Source organism: Zea mays, chromosome 7 (assembly GCF_902167145.1).
Source record: "Zea mays cultivar B73 chromosome 7, Zm-B73-REFERENCE-NAM-5.0, whole genome shotgun sequence".
Classification (NCBI taxonomy): domain Eukaryota; kingdom Viridiplantae; phylum Streptophyta; class Magnoliopsida; order Poales; family Poaceae; genus Zea; species Zea mays.
This window is the reverse complement of record NC_050102.1, coordinates 5,500,834-5,518,189: the sequence shown is the minus strand read 5'-3', so window position 1 is coordinate 5,518,189 and position 17,356 is coordinate 5,500,834. Positions and strand designations below refer to the sequence as shown.

General features: G+C 41.7%; 2 protein-coding genes across 12 annotated transcripts; one reads left to right on the top strand and one right to left on the bottom strand.

Moving 5' to 3' along the window:
* The first annotated feature begins 3,906 nt into the window (after positions 1 to 3,906).
* On the top strand, positions 3,907 to 4,668 carry LOC100277496 (uncharacterized). The gene has a single exon (NM_001151234.2). It carries the CDS (start codon positions 3,961 to 3,963, stop codon positions 4,240 to 4,242), a length of 282 nt encoding a protein of 93 aa, NP_001144706.1. The 5' UTR covers positions 3,907 to 3,960; the 3' UTR covers positions 4,243 to 4,668.
* A 4,574-nt stretch (positions 4,669 to 9,242) lies between these two features.
* On the bottom strand, positions 9,243 to 15,087 carry LOC103631943 (TORTIFOLIA1-like protein 2). Of its 11 annotated transcripts, XR_004851326.1 has the most exons (8): positions 14,388 to 15,085; positions 13,759 to 13,953; positions 13,563 to 13,665; positions 12,925 to 12,979; positions 12,646 to 12,831; positions 12,480 to 12,557; positions 12,278 to 12,398; positions 9,243 to 9,632 (listed from the first exon to the last, which is right to left on the bottom strand). XR_004851326.1 is itself a non-coding variant. In XM_008653793.2 (6 exons), exons 1-5 carry the CDS (start codon positions 14,472 to 14,474, stop codon positions 12,349 to 12,351), a joined length of 513 nt encoding a protein of 170 aa, XP_008652015.1. In that variant the 5' UTR covers positions 14,475 to 15,085; the 3' UTR covers positions 9,243 to 9,632; positions 12,278 to 12,348. The 11 variants fall into 11 exon arrangements, 6 of the variants coding, with proteins under 6 accessions (XP_008652015.1, XP_008652016.1, XP_020396847.1 ...); XR_002263637.1 differs by having other exon boundaries at positions 9,243 to 12,403; positions 12,730 to 12,831; positions 14,388 to 15,087; XR_555567.2 differs by having other exon boundaries at positions 9,243 to 12,403; positions 14,388 to 15,086.
* Positions 15,088 to 17,356: the final 2,269 nt, after the last annotated feature.

The window sequence follows — 17,356 nt, the reverse complement described above, 5'->3', positions numbered from 1 at the left end:
GGACATAGAGAATATAACACTTGAGACTATAAATATTTGCTGCCGGGGCAATCCCCTTGTGTCCTGTCGTCCGAGATCGTGTGTATCTTCGGCGTGTAGGGGAAGGTTCTTGTAGAAGGGATAACACAGTGCACCGCTTGGCACGGGCGTACTGTTCGCCAGCAGACCCAGCAGGCACGCCGCCTGCTGGATGAACTTGACGTCGTCTGCCAGCGGATGGGACAGGACACATTAAATGTTGAGAGGGCACGTCGCCCGTCAGCGCAGTGGCAGGCGGCGCGTCTCCTCAATAAATGCAGGGGCTGCACGGCTTTACGTCAGGTTCGGCCCGATGGCTTATGTCATGGGCCACAAGCAGCGGGTCTCCGCCCGAGCGGGAAGTGAAGGGCAAGGCCTGGACACGTGTCAGCACCGGACCCCTACTCATGCCAGGGTCCTCCTCGTTCTGGGACCTTGCTGAGGTTCGGACCTCACTCGGAGGCTCCGGACTTATGTGTATAGGGGTCCGATGTCCTTCTGTGGAGGTCCGGATCCCACGATACATACTGGGATGTGCTGTCTTTCCTTGCCACGTGGCACCCTTTGGCCTGCCCATGCGGTGGGGTCAGGCACCGTCCTCCGCGTGGCCTGGAGACGTTGTATGGGTGCGGCGTCTTTATGCTGTAGAAGAGGGTACCCTTGATTTAGGGTACCGACAGTGAACAATACTAATAATACCAAATTGGAATTCCAAGGGTTGTTGGCTTGACTTATATGGTGGGAATTATTCCACTTAATTTGAGATGTTAAGAAACGAACAATGGCGTGCCACACGTGTGCCCGTGCGCCGCTGCCGTTGCCGACCGGGCCGGGTACGGGCTTGGGCCGGGCGTGGCAAGGCAGGCAGGTTGGCACGCGGCGAGCGGGTGGAGGTGTGGTGTGGTTGTGTTAATTTTTAGCACTCATTAACCGCGCGAGTTTCAACTCCGGGTTAAAACTTTTTAGATGCCCGTCTCTTGAATAGCCGCACGTGAGACCCTTTTCCTTCACCTTCCCTTCCAGCGATGAGAGGGTAAAAGGGGAGAACTCTTGTCTCTTCAGTACGAGAGAATAACAATACAGAAACACAATCCAGCCGCAAGTATAGGTATTTCCATCTTGTAAATGTGCGCGCACAGAAAAGCGAGAGGGTAGGTGCCTCCGAAGCCGTTGTTGTTCAAGACCTTGCACAGGGGATCGACAATTAGGTTTTTGGGGAGCATCTACGCGACTGCCTGAAACTGTTGTTCGTGGTTGTCTTCCTCACGGGTGACGTTTTCTTCTTGGCGGAGAGACGTCTTCATCTCCTACAGAATGACGAGAGAAGTTGGGCAAGAATCTAGATCCTTAGAGTGCATGGAAGGGTATGATCGATTCATCTCCCTATCGTTTTATGTTTTCCAGATTGTATATGTTTCATCTGTTCATCGCTACTGTTTCGTATGTAGTCATGAGTTTATTTCATCTGTTCTATCATATCGTATCATGACATGTCTGATGTCTGTTTATGCTAGTTATATGTCGTATCTGTTTGTTTTAGTTATACAATCATGATATTTATGCTGTTGTCTATATGTTTCAGTTGTTCCGTTAAATTGTTTATTTATTTTCAGTCGTTCTGTTAATGATACATGTATCATGCTTATATGTTTAAGATATTTATATGACACATGCTTTTTGTTCACATGTTCTATATTGTTATGGATATATTTGATATCACGATTTCTATGATTAATTATATTTTATATGTCATCATCATAATGGTAATTTATGGAATTAAAATGACATGGAAATTGCCTATATTTCTAACACTAAAGTCACCAATTAGCACTAGAGAATACAACCAGAACCGAAGATTGAGACTTCCCAACTGTATAGTACTCCCTCCGTTTCTTTTTATTAGTCGCTGGATAGTGCAAAATTGCACTATCCAGCGACTAATAAAAAGAAACGGAGGGAGTATCAGTTTAGAATCTGATACTATAACCAGTTTCTAATCGGTACTGATACCCCTGGTGTTGGAGTGTGTTTTGTTTTCTTATCTTCCTATGCATATGGCTAGCTGTAAATTCCAAGCTAAGGAATGCTGTGCACTTAAAGCAACCCCCTTTAATGTCCATCTGATGCCAATTCTTTTGGGCTACAGTATAGTTCAATCAGCTAACCAGAGCTCACTATTCAGAACATTCTGACCTTTTGATGTATACCCAGCACCAGAACTGAAGTTTAACTATACTTTGACACATTCTGTTGTTACAGGTAGCCAGTCACTACGTACATCAGGTGCGCTGGGAACATGCAGCTGCATGGAGATATCACACATACTCCCTCTCCCTCTGTCCCTGTTCCGCTCCGTTCTATATTTTTCAGTTCTGCTTCATGCTTTTTAGCTAATAAACAGGTCTAAATCCACCAACTCTGTTCTCTTAAAAAATATGGAGTCTTAGTAGAGCTGCTTTATGATAGAGTTTGTGAAATAGTCTAAAGTATCTTCTAAATATGTATTATCTCGTACTTCAAGAAGTCAATAGATCTTAAGTTTGACTAGATTTATAATAAACATAGCTCGTATTTATATCTCTAAATATGTCACTAGAAATATTTATGCCGTGATTAATTTAGTCATATCTACTTGGTATCGTAAATATCAGCATATTTTTATACATTAATTTAAATTTAAAAGCATTGGACTCTTCAAGTTACGAGATGCACACTTATCTTTTCATGGATGGAGGTAGTAGTATAACAAGGTACCAAGTACCTACCAACTAGTCTTATTCATTTCGTTTGCACTGAAGAAAGCACATGATCAAAGAAGATATTGAAGCAGAGATAGGTGCAGGGGTTAGATACTTTGGTGTGCCAAGATTTGGCTTCTTGGCTACTGCTATTTGGTGAGAGGGGCACATCAAGAGGGCACATCGGTGGAGAGCGTGCGTGAGTGCCCCGAGCTTTGGCTTGTCTTTTCGATAATGGAGTGCAGACACCCAAGAGTGTACTGCCGCCAAATTCCTATTGCCAAGTGCTTGGTTTCAGAGTTGTCCATGTCGTCCCATCGACTGAGTGAACTAAAGCAGCTGAAGCAAAAAGTTGGTTGTTAATGGTACCATCAATCTTGTGATCGGGTTCCCTTCATACATATCACTGAACTGTGCTGTTATGGGCTTCTGGCATTATTAATAAAGCTGATTTTTTTTTTGCAGGAGTGCAAGTATCTGATAACAAAGCAACAGTACATAATATAGCCAAAACTTCAGACCAGTTTAATTTTCCTCTGCAAGCCGCTTAAAGAAACATGTACTATAAAAGAAATGGAGGATGCATAGTTGTGAAGAAGCTTCACGCCTTCGCCTTCGCCTCCGCAAGTATCCACGATATCTGATATTCATCTTCAAGGAGAAGATCCATGTCGGCCATCAATCGACTGAACTTATCTGGTCTATATTTCCCGCGCGCCCCGGCCGTTGTTGCCAGTAGTGAAAGTTACCCGCCACCAGCAAGTGATTCAAAGATTTAAGCTCACATCTGACATCTCCCTCTACAATTATTATCGCTTTGATTTCATCACCTGCGTACTGAGCAAGAGTGAGACACCGGAGACTAAGACTTGATGACCATCAGTAATACAGTTGCAGGTACAGCTGCGGATCGGATAAGCATGGGGGGCGCCAACGGAAGGACTCACATTCACCGGATGCCACTTGAAAAACAAAATCCAGCCAGTGGATTTGGTGAGACGTATACGTCTTGGATTTGTAGGTGAAAAGCAACAGCAGCTAGCTAGCTAGCCTCGATCGACCTGAGGGACTAACTAGAGACGACGGAGGACCTCGCTCCCCCTTTTATACCATCCTTGAGTGAGGCCGGGGGCTCACTTCGTGCTCGAGCTCCAGCTCAGCAGCAAGGTGCCAAGGTAGCAAGCTCTCGGTCGCCACTACTGCAATGGAAGGCCTGATTCCGTTGGTGTACCGGACCATCGTGGAGTACAGGAAGGCGAGGCACCAGGTCGCCATCGCAAGCCGCCTGCTGTACGGCGACCACCAGCAGCAGCCGTGTGGTTCGTCGGCGCTCTTCCGCGTCGTTGACCCTGCAGCAAGCAGCAGCAGCTGGCACGCCGCGTCGTCGTCGATGTCCCCGGCCACGTCGCCGGCGGCAGCCAGGGCCAGCGGCAGCCTGGCGTCGCCGCTCCTCCGCTCGGCGTCGCGCCGCCAGCTCGCAGGTTAGTCTGCTGCTCGTGATGGGCAACAAGTTCGAGTGGTGCTTTATGGTATGCGAGGCACTGCTTGGGGTTGGGGTGTACAAGACTACAAGTGTACGTATTACGTACTATTATACCAGGTATATTAATAAGCCCTAGAGAGAGAGAGAGGGAGAGAAAAAAGGGTTTATTTTGAAGAATAAGGGCAGAGTCAGAGGGTGGTCCAAAGGAGCGCCTCAACTGATGAGAAGAGAAGGCAAAGCTTCTGCTTCAAGCCCAGCTGGTGGTTGTATACTGTGCCTGTACTGTAATACTATCCTGTAGCTGCTGCTCTAGTAGCGGCCATGTATTCGTATTGTGTACGTGCTACAGGTTCCCAGCAACTGAGCTTGTCGTTCAACTGCACATATACATAGCAAATAAGGATGTGCTCAACCTACTCAATTGTATATATATGTCACAAAGAGTGCAAAGATATATATATATATATATATATATATATATATATATATATATATATATATGAGATGCAAAACCCAGTGAAACCTGTACCACTGGCGGCGAGAATTGTCGCAACCTTAGGCTTTGTTTGGATACTCTAGATACTCTAATATTAGTTTAATTTACACTTCAATCCACCTAAATACACATAGATTAGGATGAATACTAGAGATTTGGATAAGAGTATCTAAACAAAGCCTTAGAGCATCTCTAAGAGACTCTGGGTCTGTTTGGTTGGGTTGTGGCTGTGGAAAAAGTTGCTGTGGGCTGTGAGCTGTGGAAAAAGCTGTTGTAGGCTGTAAGCTGTTAAAAAGCAAAAAATCGTTTGGTGGAAACCACTAAAAGTCGTTAAAAGTTCTTCGATATATGTTTTCACAGTTCCATCCAAAAGTCACTAAAAGCAGGTCCAGGGGTGCTTTCAGTTTTGCACTACGAGAAAGTCGGCTTTTAGAAAAAGCTCCTTCCTGGATCCAGCCCTTTGGTTGGCTTTTGACTTTTAGGGGGGCAAAAGCCAAAGCCAAAAGCCAAACCAAACACACTCTCTTTATTTTTGGCTCTCTATTTACCTTTTCATAAATATTACACTCTATATGTAGCATCTCACTCCAATAGACTATCTATCTAGTTTTGCTAGCCAGGTATCTAGCCAAATTTAGCTAGTGAGAGAGTCAATTTGGAGAGTCAGATAGCTAGTCTGTTAGAGAGTTATTTTGCTGTTGAGTACCCAAAGTTTGACTTGGTGAGCCATTTACGTGTGACATGCACTCTCGTTGAGGAGCGCATGTGTTTGTCTCCTTTTCCGAAATCTCTGCTTGGGAATTGCAGAATCATGTCAGCTTTCTATTAGGTCAAAACTTTCTAGGTTTGACTAATTTTTGTAGAAAATCACACTAATACCTATCAAGTCAGTTTCTTCTTTATATATATATATATATATATATATATATATATATATATATATATATATATATATATATATATATATATATATATGGTTATGTCTAGCCATGTTTTCCACCCGCCTGTGTTCTATATTTGGTTCAAAGAGATGACTATGTTCTGGGGAGTGGTCTAGAAGAGGCTATTTTAGAGACACACTTGTTTGTGGGGAAGGCCTGGACTATCCACGGAGGTACCCAACCGAGAGCTTGGTCCTCACATGGTAATCCTTGTGAGGATCACCAACGAGCACTAGGGGGAAGCTTGTACACTTCTTAATACATCGATAAAAATATCAAAGTCACCAATAGTAGTTTGTATCTCTATCATTATCAGCGCCTGAGGAAGGTTATACCCCGAGTTGCTGCCAAGACACGTTCAAGGATCCTTGCCCGAAATACTGATTTCCGAGCCTTACAATAGAAGGGTAGTTACTCTCAGGACCCCATGACCAAGGGCCTTCCTTGGTCTTGACTAACAGACAACACCAACACTAACTCGTTTTATACAAGGGTGCTCCTAACTAGGCCTACTAGACCATATAACATGGCATATTAGAATAAGCCCTCGGAGCCCCTTGCGTCCTAGGGCATTTACCTTAGGGCCCCTCGTGCTCTAGAGCACCTGACGGTATTAGCCTCGGCCCCCTTACACCTTGAGGCACATGTCGATGTAAGCCCTCGGGGTCGCTCATGTCCTAAGGCACCTATCGATATTAACCATTAGGGCCCATCATGTCATAGGGCATCTAACCATATAAGCCTCCAAGGCCCTTATGCCATAGGGCACCTCCTGTATAAGACCCTAGGCTTCTTGTGTCTTGTGGCACGTAACGACATAAACCCATAGGGCCTATCGCATCTTGGGGACACATGATGATATATACTCCAAGGGCTAGATCGCCCTGATGAATCAGGGACTTTAAGTGACAGTCTAAGCCCTATCTTAGGGTTGAAGGATGTGACGGGGCCACTAGTGGTAGTCTAGTGCCAAGTCAAGGGCCCCATGCCTAAATGTCTTCAAGACTGTCCTAAAGTGGTAACTTAATGGATAAGTCTCGAGTACAACATATTAAGTGCCTGATGAGTGACTTTATAGGACTGACTTATAAGATAGACTATAGTGCACTTGAGGCTGCTAAATAGTGCATGTGATGGGCCTGTAACCACATAAATGCACGCAAGTCAAAACCAATCCAGGTTACCTCGAGCGACCCTTTGCCTAGTCATCCTGACCAAGTTGGCCTCGCCTAACTGCTCTAAGCTAAATCATCTTAGATCGTACTAACCTAATAAGACTCTCCAGTGCCATGATCTGGAGGCCCTATGAATTTATGTGCAGGGCTAACACATATATGGCTCCGTGACTTCTTGGCGCACACGCCCGACTAGGTGTTCACTAAATGAGACAGTTACATTTTGAAGGATGTTAAAGACGTCCAAGTCCAACCACTCGACTCTTTGAAGGACAACAAGGACCATTCACAACGATGGAAGACCACAATGGGCCTTGTCATAGGCATAAGGTGATCAAGCGCCCCCAAATAAGACATGAGGAGAGGAAAGGAACTTTGAGGCCAACTACCATACAAATTCCTTAGAGATGCCTCCTTACAAAAAAACTCCAAACGCCCATTTGCAAAACCCAACTCAGAAGTGACAAGGCCTTAGAAGCCATATGAGCCAGTAACAATAGGTCGTCGGAAGCATAGAACACGACCTATGACCCATAGGCATAAAAGGCTCACCACATAGATTTTTCTCTATAACTAACGCTACCTGCTCCCTCAACTATATAAGGGGAAATAGGACCTCCCATAAAGGGGAGAGAAAAGTCTGAATAAAAATTTCTCTATGTTTTATCCTAGCTAGAAGTGGTCCTCTAGATGACTTCAGCTTTGTTTGGTTTAGCTGTAAATTCTAGAAAATCTGATTCTAGCCATGAGTTGTGAGAAAACTATTGTGAAGTGACGGTTGAGGAAAAGCTAAAATATATTTGGTTGAAACAACTATAAACTATAGATTCTGTAAGAGCATGATAGGTAGGTAACATAGATGGTAGAAATCTAGAAAAATATAGCGTAGGATGTGATTCTAAATTGAACTAAAGGAACATGCAAATTTTCAGGAATCTATTCTACTGTCGTACCAGTTTGGTTAGAATTTCAGATTTTTGGCAGTGAATCTGGTTCAGAAAGGTGAACCAAACATACACTTCATCAACTTTCTAATAAGAAATCAATAAAGATCAGATGAAGATCTTAAACCGTGAAAAAATCTCTAAACATCTAAGATCTTAAGGAAAAATCATAGAGATAGATGGCGACATGGAAAATCAGAATAACATATGTGGAGCTCATTAAAATGTATGTAGAGGCTTCTATAAACTAGATCTAGCTATAAAAATGAAAAAAATCAAGAATATCCCTGAAACACTTTGATCGATGTAAAAAAATCACAATAAAAACAAGTTGCAACTAGTGTTACTATATGTTGCACCTCATTTTTGCTAACACATTCAGACATTGATTATAATGTACTTTGGCTTTTGTTTTTTTTCCAGAATCTTCTAGATATTAATCTCCTCTTATAGATCTAATCAGCGGAAGCTTCTAGATGTATTTTACAAAGTTAATAATTTTTTCGTTTCTCATGTCCCAGTCTATCTCTAGGATTTTTATTATGTCCCGTTTGGATCCTTAGAATTGAATTTCATTCTAATAATAGTAATTTAGACACATATCAATTAAGCTAATTAGGTTTTATACAAAATATATTTGTATACAATTATTAGCAAAATGTCGAGATATTTATATGCTACATTTTTTACTACACTGGAGTGAGCCGAAGAGCGTCTTACAAATTGTAGAGTATAAATAAATTCTATTGATACATAAAATCATTTCACATCCTCCATCCCTGAAAAGTGGTGGAATGTTAAATTTCAAGTTAAATAGGCTACTATATTAAGTAAAGTTCAATTGTCCCGTTAGGACTGATTTGGTGCCCAGTAATCACGGAGAGATTGGAGGGGAAATTAGTTCATTTCCCCCTCAATCCTCTCAAATCCTTATGTGATCCCTTTGTCACCAAATTAGTACTTAGAGTTTTTAGGCGCAATAGCTGTAAGACTCTTAATCCTAGTCGCAGAGACCTCGTGAATAGCAGCACGTGTGTGTGAGCTAAACCCCTGAAATGCCAGCAATCTTCTTGATTGGCTGTACGTGTGTGGAATCCAGTAGACACTAGTACACAAATGCTCGAGAAAAAATCGCCCGAGGATGCAAACGCAGGCCTATATGTACTTTCCTTCACTCATGAAGGCCCAAAAAACCACTGGGCTTCATCTTCTAGACTCGAGACAATACGAACAGCAGTCCCGACTTCTTTTAAATTTTCATCAGTATTTTTTTGAATCATACTACCTTTTTTTAATTTTAAGATACACGTACTTGTCGTTTTAGAGAAGGTTTTAAGTCAAACTTATAAAATTGTAACTACAAATAACTGTTTTGTTATTTAATTCTGAAACCTAATATTTATATGCACCGATTTACCTTAAAAATATTTTTATAAAAATATAGATGTATTAAAAGTTTATTGATATATATATTTTTTTAAAAAATAGTCAAATTTATATTTTGGAGACTGTATCGTTGTCTGAAACGAAAACTAATAGGAGGGAGGGAGTACAGTGCAACATTGCTATACAAGCCTGTTTGGAAACTTGGCACTTCAGTTCCAATCGTGCCATTTTCTACTAGTTCGACAATACTGGACTGACGCACAAGTGACTGAAGGAAGACCGCCATTGTGTTCTCGTACCTCTGCTACTTCTCTCTCTCCACTAGTAGTCCACTCGCTGATGTGCGTGTGTGCCCTACACTCCATCTTCTCCTTCAAACTCCAGCCGTTCTTCCTCCTCCTCTTCCCATCTTCTCTTGCCGAGCAGCAGCCCCCACCGTCGACGAGAAATGCTGTCACAAGAAGACGAGAGGAGCATGCAGTGTGGTCGGCAGTTAATAATACAAGAACCGGCTTTGTGATCCGTCGGCACAAGAAAGGTGGAGATCACACCATATATAATCCCAGTGTGGTGGGCCATATTAAATATTATACACTCGCAAGAAAACTTTCGCCAAAACCCCACGCATCACAAGAAGACGAGAGGAGCATGCAGCATTCCACGAGTGAGGAGACATGCATGGCAGGCATGTTTCGTCTGTCTGCTGGTGCCCGGGATACGAGACCATCTGGAGGCTGGCTGGAGATGACGATGCCACCACTCCACCAGAGCAAGTGCGCGTGTGCTGCCGAGCCTGTTGCGGGCTTGCGGCAAGCTAGCTGAGGCGCGCGACAGGCAGACAGGCTCCCCATTTCAGGGTCAGGGCAATTTCTAATCACTCTTGTTGACGATTCTTACAGCGTCTAGGGTTCCTCGAATAATGCCATATCTCACACTCCTCCTCTTACTAATACTACAGAACGTTTCTTGTAAATTATGGCCAATACCAGGTATATAAGCAGTGATTTCACGTAAAGCAGAGTTGGATTTTTTTGGGGTTGATAGTGGGAAGTTGACAGATAACACAACTGTTTTGCCGGGTTCTTCAGTCACTTGGTAAGCCTAGAAAACATTCGCCAAAGAAGTTAGTTTGTCGAGTGTCAACTCCTGATATTCGGTATTGTTAACGGTCGTCAACTATATACGACTGCTGACGGTCTTTTCTCAAGAGTCGCCTTTCGTCTAGAGATGGACACTCGGCAAACGTTCCTTTGCCGAACGTCTGTTTATGCCGAGTGTTTGGCTCTCGGCAAATGAGATCTGTGTCGAGTGTATTTGTTTGTTGAGAGTGGCATTTGGCAAATAATATTTTATCGAGCGTCCGATAAATTATCCTCGGCAAATCACTAGGCACTCGACAAAAGCCTGTTTCGGATAGTGAATAGTGTATCCGGTGGACTTGCGTGTTGGTTTTATTCATTAACACTGTTCTATTTTGAGGCACCTGACCTGACGCTGACACAGCAACCGGTCGATGGCAATGTGGCAAGTACGACAGCTGGCCGGATCGATCTATCATGGATGCACTACGTGAGTGCTCGTGCATTGCGACGGTGTACAAATTATTCAATAAATGTTAGTGCACAACAATTACATGGAAACGAACAATATATATATATATATATCAACCCCAATATCTCACATATGAGGAGTGGACATGTCAGTTAGTAATAGCAAGTGATTGTTACTCAGAAGCTGTGAAAGGTGAGATTAGGAAGAAGAGATATTGGGGAAGTAATCTTCTATTTCTTAATTATGTCATTCAATCAGACACTCCCAGAAGCGACATCAAAATCCAATAAGTAATGGGAGAAATCATGTCATTAATACATAACTTAACAAATGAAATGCAGAAATCATGTTTACAGATGCACTCTTCGTTGTTTACCATATTGTATGTTATAGAATGTAAGATTTTTCAGACAACCGATTCAACAAACAATCAATTTGAGACTATTTTTTATATATTCTAAAACTGGAACATGTTATCGCTCGCCGGTTCTTCCTAACAGGGTCACATGCATTTCATTAATATCTTCACGTTGTACTAATTGTTCTTTTGATTAATTCATATATAGCACGAGATAAAAAGAAAAAGAAAGAAAAGATAGCACTTTGTTTCTCCCTCAGTTTTGTGATAATATTTTAGATAATGATACCGATATCTCTCTACATCACAATTAAAGGTGGCTCTACATGAGAATTTGCCATTGAAAGGTAACTTCAGCATTGTAAATAATCCATTTCCAGCAAAGAAAAAAATATAAGGCGTAATTGGGATTCTATGCGTAAGTTGCTACTCGTATCACACAAGGAATAGCAAGACATTTCTGTAGTATGTGGATAATCGACTTCCAATGGCAAAAAGATAAGGCACAAGAAAATCTATATGCATATTTGCAATATGAAAAAGTATCCCACATGGATGAAGATATTTTGTAAATTAAATAGAAAAAAGGGGTAAAAGAGCATCTTTGTAAACATGTAATATCTCTGTAAATAGTAGCAAATCAGCATTATGCAAAAGTATTGCCTAATTCAAGTTAAAGTTCCACAAATCAAGTTGAAGTTCTGTAACAACGAATAGTAGCAAATCAAAATTGTGCAAAGTAGAACAGACGAGCTCAAATTAATGATGCTTGAAAGAAATGACAACACATAAATATACTCTATCTCTCTAAATGATTAATAGGGTATCTAAAGAAAACTATGCATTTCAAGTTGTAGCAATAAAAAGATGCACAATATAGCTACAATATTTAGACAAATGAGAACCTACACATCATGTTATTTCGATCTTTTCATAGCAACCAACAAACCAAGAGCATCATGTTATGTATCCTTGTGAACTGATTTTAGTATCTTTCAGTAACTGTTGTCAACTGATTTAGACTTGTGAACTAATTTTAGTATATTTAGACTTGTGAACTGATACTGGTAATATAAAATTCCAGGTCACTCTCATACTAAAAATCCTAGGTCACCCTGATACTAAAAATCACCCAGATGCTTAAGGTAAAATCACCCAGATAATTATGGAAGAGTTGGAATGCTTACTACCAAATCTGTTCCCAGGTCACGGCATCTTCAATTTATGTGGTCGCTTCATATGTGAATCAGAAGTGGCTTTAGAGTTTCTTAGCTGTCACCATCTTCATTTTTCTTAGCCACAACCTACCTGATCTAACACCAGCGATTAATAAATTAGAAAGTTAAAAACAGTTACCATGTTGTTATAGGATGGATGGAATTGTCTTACCTGCGGAACGACGTGATGTACTAAGAAAAGAGCCCATCTTGTGTTGTATCCACCATAGCCTCCGACAACTACATTCGCCTAACAAAAAAAACAGATATTAGTAAGGAAAACTAAGAAGGAAAATGACAAAAACCCACAAAAACATTAGTGGTGAGGTTTCAAACACCTAGCTGCATTGCATATAATCTAACATCTGAAATTTTTATAAGGTTTCAATATCCAAATAATCCTCCTCAAGGGTTTGACTAACAAGCAGTTTCTTAGCCGCCACCATCTTCATCACCATCAACTTCAATTTTTGTGGTCGCATCATATGTTAATCGCATCGTATGGAACCTTTTAGGGATTTGTTCTGTCAGTATATTAGTGGCTATTTCAGTATATCAGTGGCCAAATCAAAAGAAGAGAGGGTATAACCATTCAGTTTAGAATCACATGAAATTACCTCATAACCATTAGCGTAATTTTTTGGTTCTCGCAACAAATCTTGACTTCATTATCTATTAATAACAGAGAAACAGTAGAAGGATCTCATTAGCTAGCAGCATTACACGTTAATCACAAAGCATAAGGTATTAACATGGTATTGTGGTATTCTTTATAGCCATTTAAACTCACATTTTTTGAATAATAGAACTCAAAGAAAAGTTTGGAATCCATGGAATGTGTAATATTAGCCATGATCCACGAAAAAAAACTAAAAGCAATAACATTGCTGCCTCATCAGCAACTCAAATACTTTTGTAGTTAAATATGTGTAAATAATTAAGGGGTACTAAGGACCCTCTCATATTTGATTCTTTTAGTTGATTACCTCTGAATTAAGATGCATAATCTTGGAAGAGATGGCAAATGAGAAGAGTGTTGCTTATATATATACAAACATCATGTGAGTTCTGATTAGCTTACCCTATTTATTTTGGTAATATTTTTTTAAAGAAAAACAAGAAAGATATATGCATGTTAACTTTTTATAAAATATAGATTAATGGATTTTGAAATAAATCAAGAAAACAAACAGTGTTTTGTCTGTTTTTCTTAATATCAAATGTTAAATGTAAATTACATGGACATATTTTGTACCTTTTGTTGATGATCCAGCTTCATGGTTCAGGAGTATGAGACCCTGGAATAGCTTTTCACAGCTGAATTGCATGTATATAATGGTGTCACGTACCGGTTTTACCTATCATAGGAGGCATTAAGTCAATAAAACATAAAAGGAAATATGTTACAACATAAAATTCCACAGGTGCAAGGGAGTGAAGAGATACAATACCTTGTCAAATTTACTACACTCAAGGGAGCGAAGGCAGGAATTTCTGAAAGAGGTAACCAAATACCCAGAACTGATCGCAATACTTGAAAGAGCTAGTGAGACAGCCTTCCTTGTATTCCAGTCAGTACTGTTCAGCGCATCCATAATACTTGTTAGAGCTGATGATAATGCCTGCTCTGTGGAAGCACCTTCAGCCTGAAAAATAGGGGGTGCATAAGTAGACTAACACAATGTAAGATCCTATGGTAGATTGGTAGTTACAAGCTATGAAATCGAACTGAAGATGAAGATTGTTACTGTACGTCATGAAAGACATTAAGAGGTGCCGTTGAATTTACACCATATATTAGTGACCGATCAATCTAGCAATGCAATGCATGAACCTTAGTTTTTTTGAAGCAAGAAAGGCATGCGAATTTGTAGAAAGATTGCAGTATTTCCAATCTGACTAACCATTAATTAAATAACAAGTATTACAAAGAAGAATGTTTCTTTCTCATGATACATATTACAAGGTCAGATGAATATGCAAAGTAATCTGTATAACATGGAAGACATGTGAAATTGTGCTTACACATGAAGAGGTTTTAGTGGATTGACATTGCTTACACAAAAGAAAGAGTTCAAACCTGAATAATGCTTCTTATCAAGTCAATCGCAGCGGGCTTCGCCATGAAGTGGAGGTTCTTGAGAAGCTTAACAGCACGGACAAGCATCTGCGGGATCGAGGCACAGATGGTCAAAGGCGACGTCTGCTGCTACCTTTGCGGACGGAAACCGCCAGATGCGAGCTGGCGTCCTTGGACCATCCCGACTGCCCACGCCTGCTGCCCAGCTTCGCTGACGAAGCCGACCAAGCTCTCGCGCCCGACTGCCCACGCCTGCTGCCCAGCTTCGCTGACGAAGCTGACCAAGCTCGCGCGAGACCGTGGTTGTGGGGGAGGGTCGCTAGAGAACCGAAGAAGGTCTAGTGCTCGTCGACCCCGGATCGACATCTTGTCCAACGAGACCTAGGCGGCGCGGGAAGGGGAGGCGGGGACAATGGGCCTTGAGTGCCGCAAAGGACTCGGAGGTGGAAGCGGCGGCGTTGGCTCACGACTTCTCGAGTGCGTCGGAGTGGGAGGAGGAGGGCGAGGGCGGGGCCGGAAGGAACGGGGTTTCGAGGGGGGCAGGGCGGGGATGGCACGACAGAGCTCAGGGAGGGATGCAGAGCGGGGTTCCATGGGAAGGGCGGGGATCTCGTGGTGGACGCGAAGGCGGCTGCCACATGAGCGGGGGCACCCACGAGCGGGGCGCGCGGGCAGATGGGCGTCGAGAGGCAGAACATGGCGCACATGTGGACGCCTACAATAAATACTTATAGAGTAGTAGGGACGATATATCTGCACAGATGAGGAGGATCGGCCGATCGGGTTAGGAGACTTGCACGTTCCTGGAAGTGGCGAGCGACGCGCGCGAGTAACATGCATGCATGGGCTCAACAAGAGGCCGAGGCCAAAGCATCCACGGAGTGGGAGCCCGGCCCGCCGAGAACGACGTACGACGGGGACGTGTAACGACGACTATCGCCTTTTGATGATCATTCGCAGGATTGCTTTCGTGCAGATCATAGCCGTATCTCTCTCTCGCAGCAGCTCGTTGTTGCGTCTCGGATGCATGCAAAGCGAGTATCTTTTCAAATATTTATCCTCCGCTTGTTCATTTTTAAATTAAAATATAATAAATAAAAAAGAATGAGAGATTAGTAGAGTGGGTGTGCTTGTGATGCATCAAGGGACATCGATCTTCACCTCGACCTAGATAGATATATAATCATTATTTGCGCAACTTTAACTATCTTTTAACCAAACAGACCAACTAACAGATTAGATGAACTTTAGCTAGAGCTTAGATTTTGTTATCTTCTCGACCACACAGAGCTAGCTAATGCTAGAGATAACTGATCCATGTATCATGATTTTCACTGGTCACGCTAAATCAAAATAGTACTCATGTCCTTTTGTTTATATCCTTTAGCTTGTATTAGCTAGTCCATTATCTAGTCTAGGGAACGGAACGTCTTGAGGTCGTCTCTTACTGCTAATTACCTCGAGAACTAGACATCCAGCTGCTAGTAGTTAAGAGAACCAAACATCCAGCTACTAGCTAAACTTTAGCTAGATGATACTTTTACCTGGCTAAAATTTAGCTAGAACAAATTAAATCCAAACATGGCTTTAATTAGGCCATCTACATTAGATCTCATATCTCAACCTTTATCTTATCCCCTATTTTAAACTCTACTCTACAGACAGTGTCATCTACATAGTTTTGCGTCTGTTATTTTACACGATCCACCGAAAACAGTCTGCGCGTGCGTGCATTCAGAATGCCGCTATATGTGTTACATTGCTAGTTATACATATCCTACCAAGTTCCAACGGATGATGATTCGATCCCTGATCCATCGGCAGTATCTTCAACTAACCTGGATACCGTATCGTATCATGTCAATCGTTTACCGATCGTACGTTTCTCTGGCTGGCTGCAGAGACACTTGGACGCACGATCTGGACACCTGAACCTCAGCGATCTGCGGAATCATACATGTATATAAAATCGTGTTTGGTTGTGTCATGGTTTTTTTAAGAAAAAGTTCTTGTAAGCTGCAGATTGTGAAAAAACTTGTATGAGATATAGATTGCGAGGAAATCACAAAAACTATTTGGCTAACAGCCGCTTCTGAAAAAAAATAGTTAAACGGATCATATATCATCCTACATTCCACGCTACTGGTATGAGACATAGAGTGTCATTAGCATAGTTCTTTAGGTGTATAGCAATCCTAACAAGATATAATGAAGCATAAGTGGAGAAGTAGGACATTAAACACCAGACAATGCAACTGTAGAATTATAAAAGAGTTCAAGAAATTTAAGTACTTTTTCTGCAACAACACAATGATCATCAATTAAAATAAATTAATCACCTTCAGCACTAGGATGGTTCACATGCATGAAAGTAGTGAAAGGGACCCTATGAGGAAACAAATGCTTAAACATCTGATATGTAGAGTTTTAAAAAGGTATTGCAGTTCTAAATGTTTCAATCAAAGACTTAAGAGCATCAAGGGTCTCTTTAACTATTAGATTGGTAATAAGGCATGTGCAACGCTGATGCAAGAACATAGATATGGAGGTTTAGGATTTATCACCACCATCAACATTCTCAATACCAAGATATGGTGGCAGTATAGGTCTAAGCATCCTCATGGCAGAAACATTTGATGATGCATTTTCTAAGGTAACAACAAACATCTTATTAGTCAAGCCATAATCAGCAAGCACACCGACAACACGAGCAACAATGTTTTGTCCATCATGTGACACATCAATAAGCACAAGACCAAGCACCCTTTTCTCTAGTTGCCAATCAGGGTTTATGTAATGGGCAACAACACTAAGGTAGTCCTCTTTGGCATTACCGTACCAAATGTTAGAGGTCAAACACACACAATCAACACACACAATTAACAACAGAAGAACTAAGATTCTCAACAAGCTTGACCTTTTTACTAGTGAAGTATTTAACCATGTCTCTAGTGGTTTTCCTAGAGACA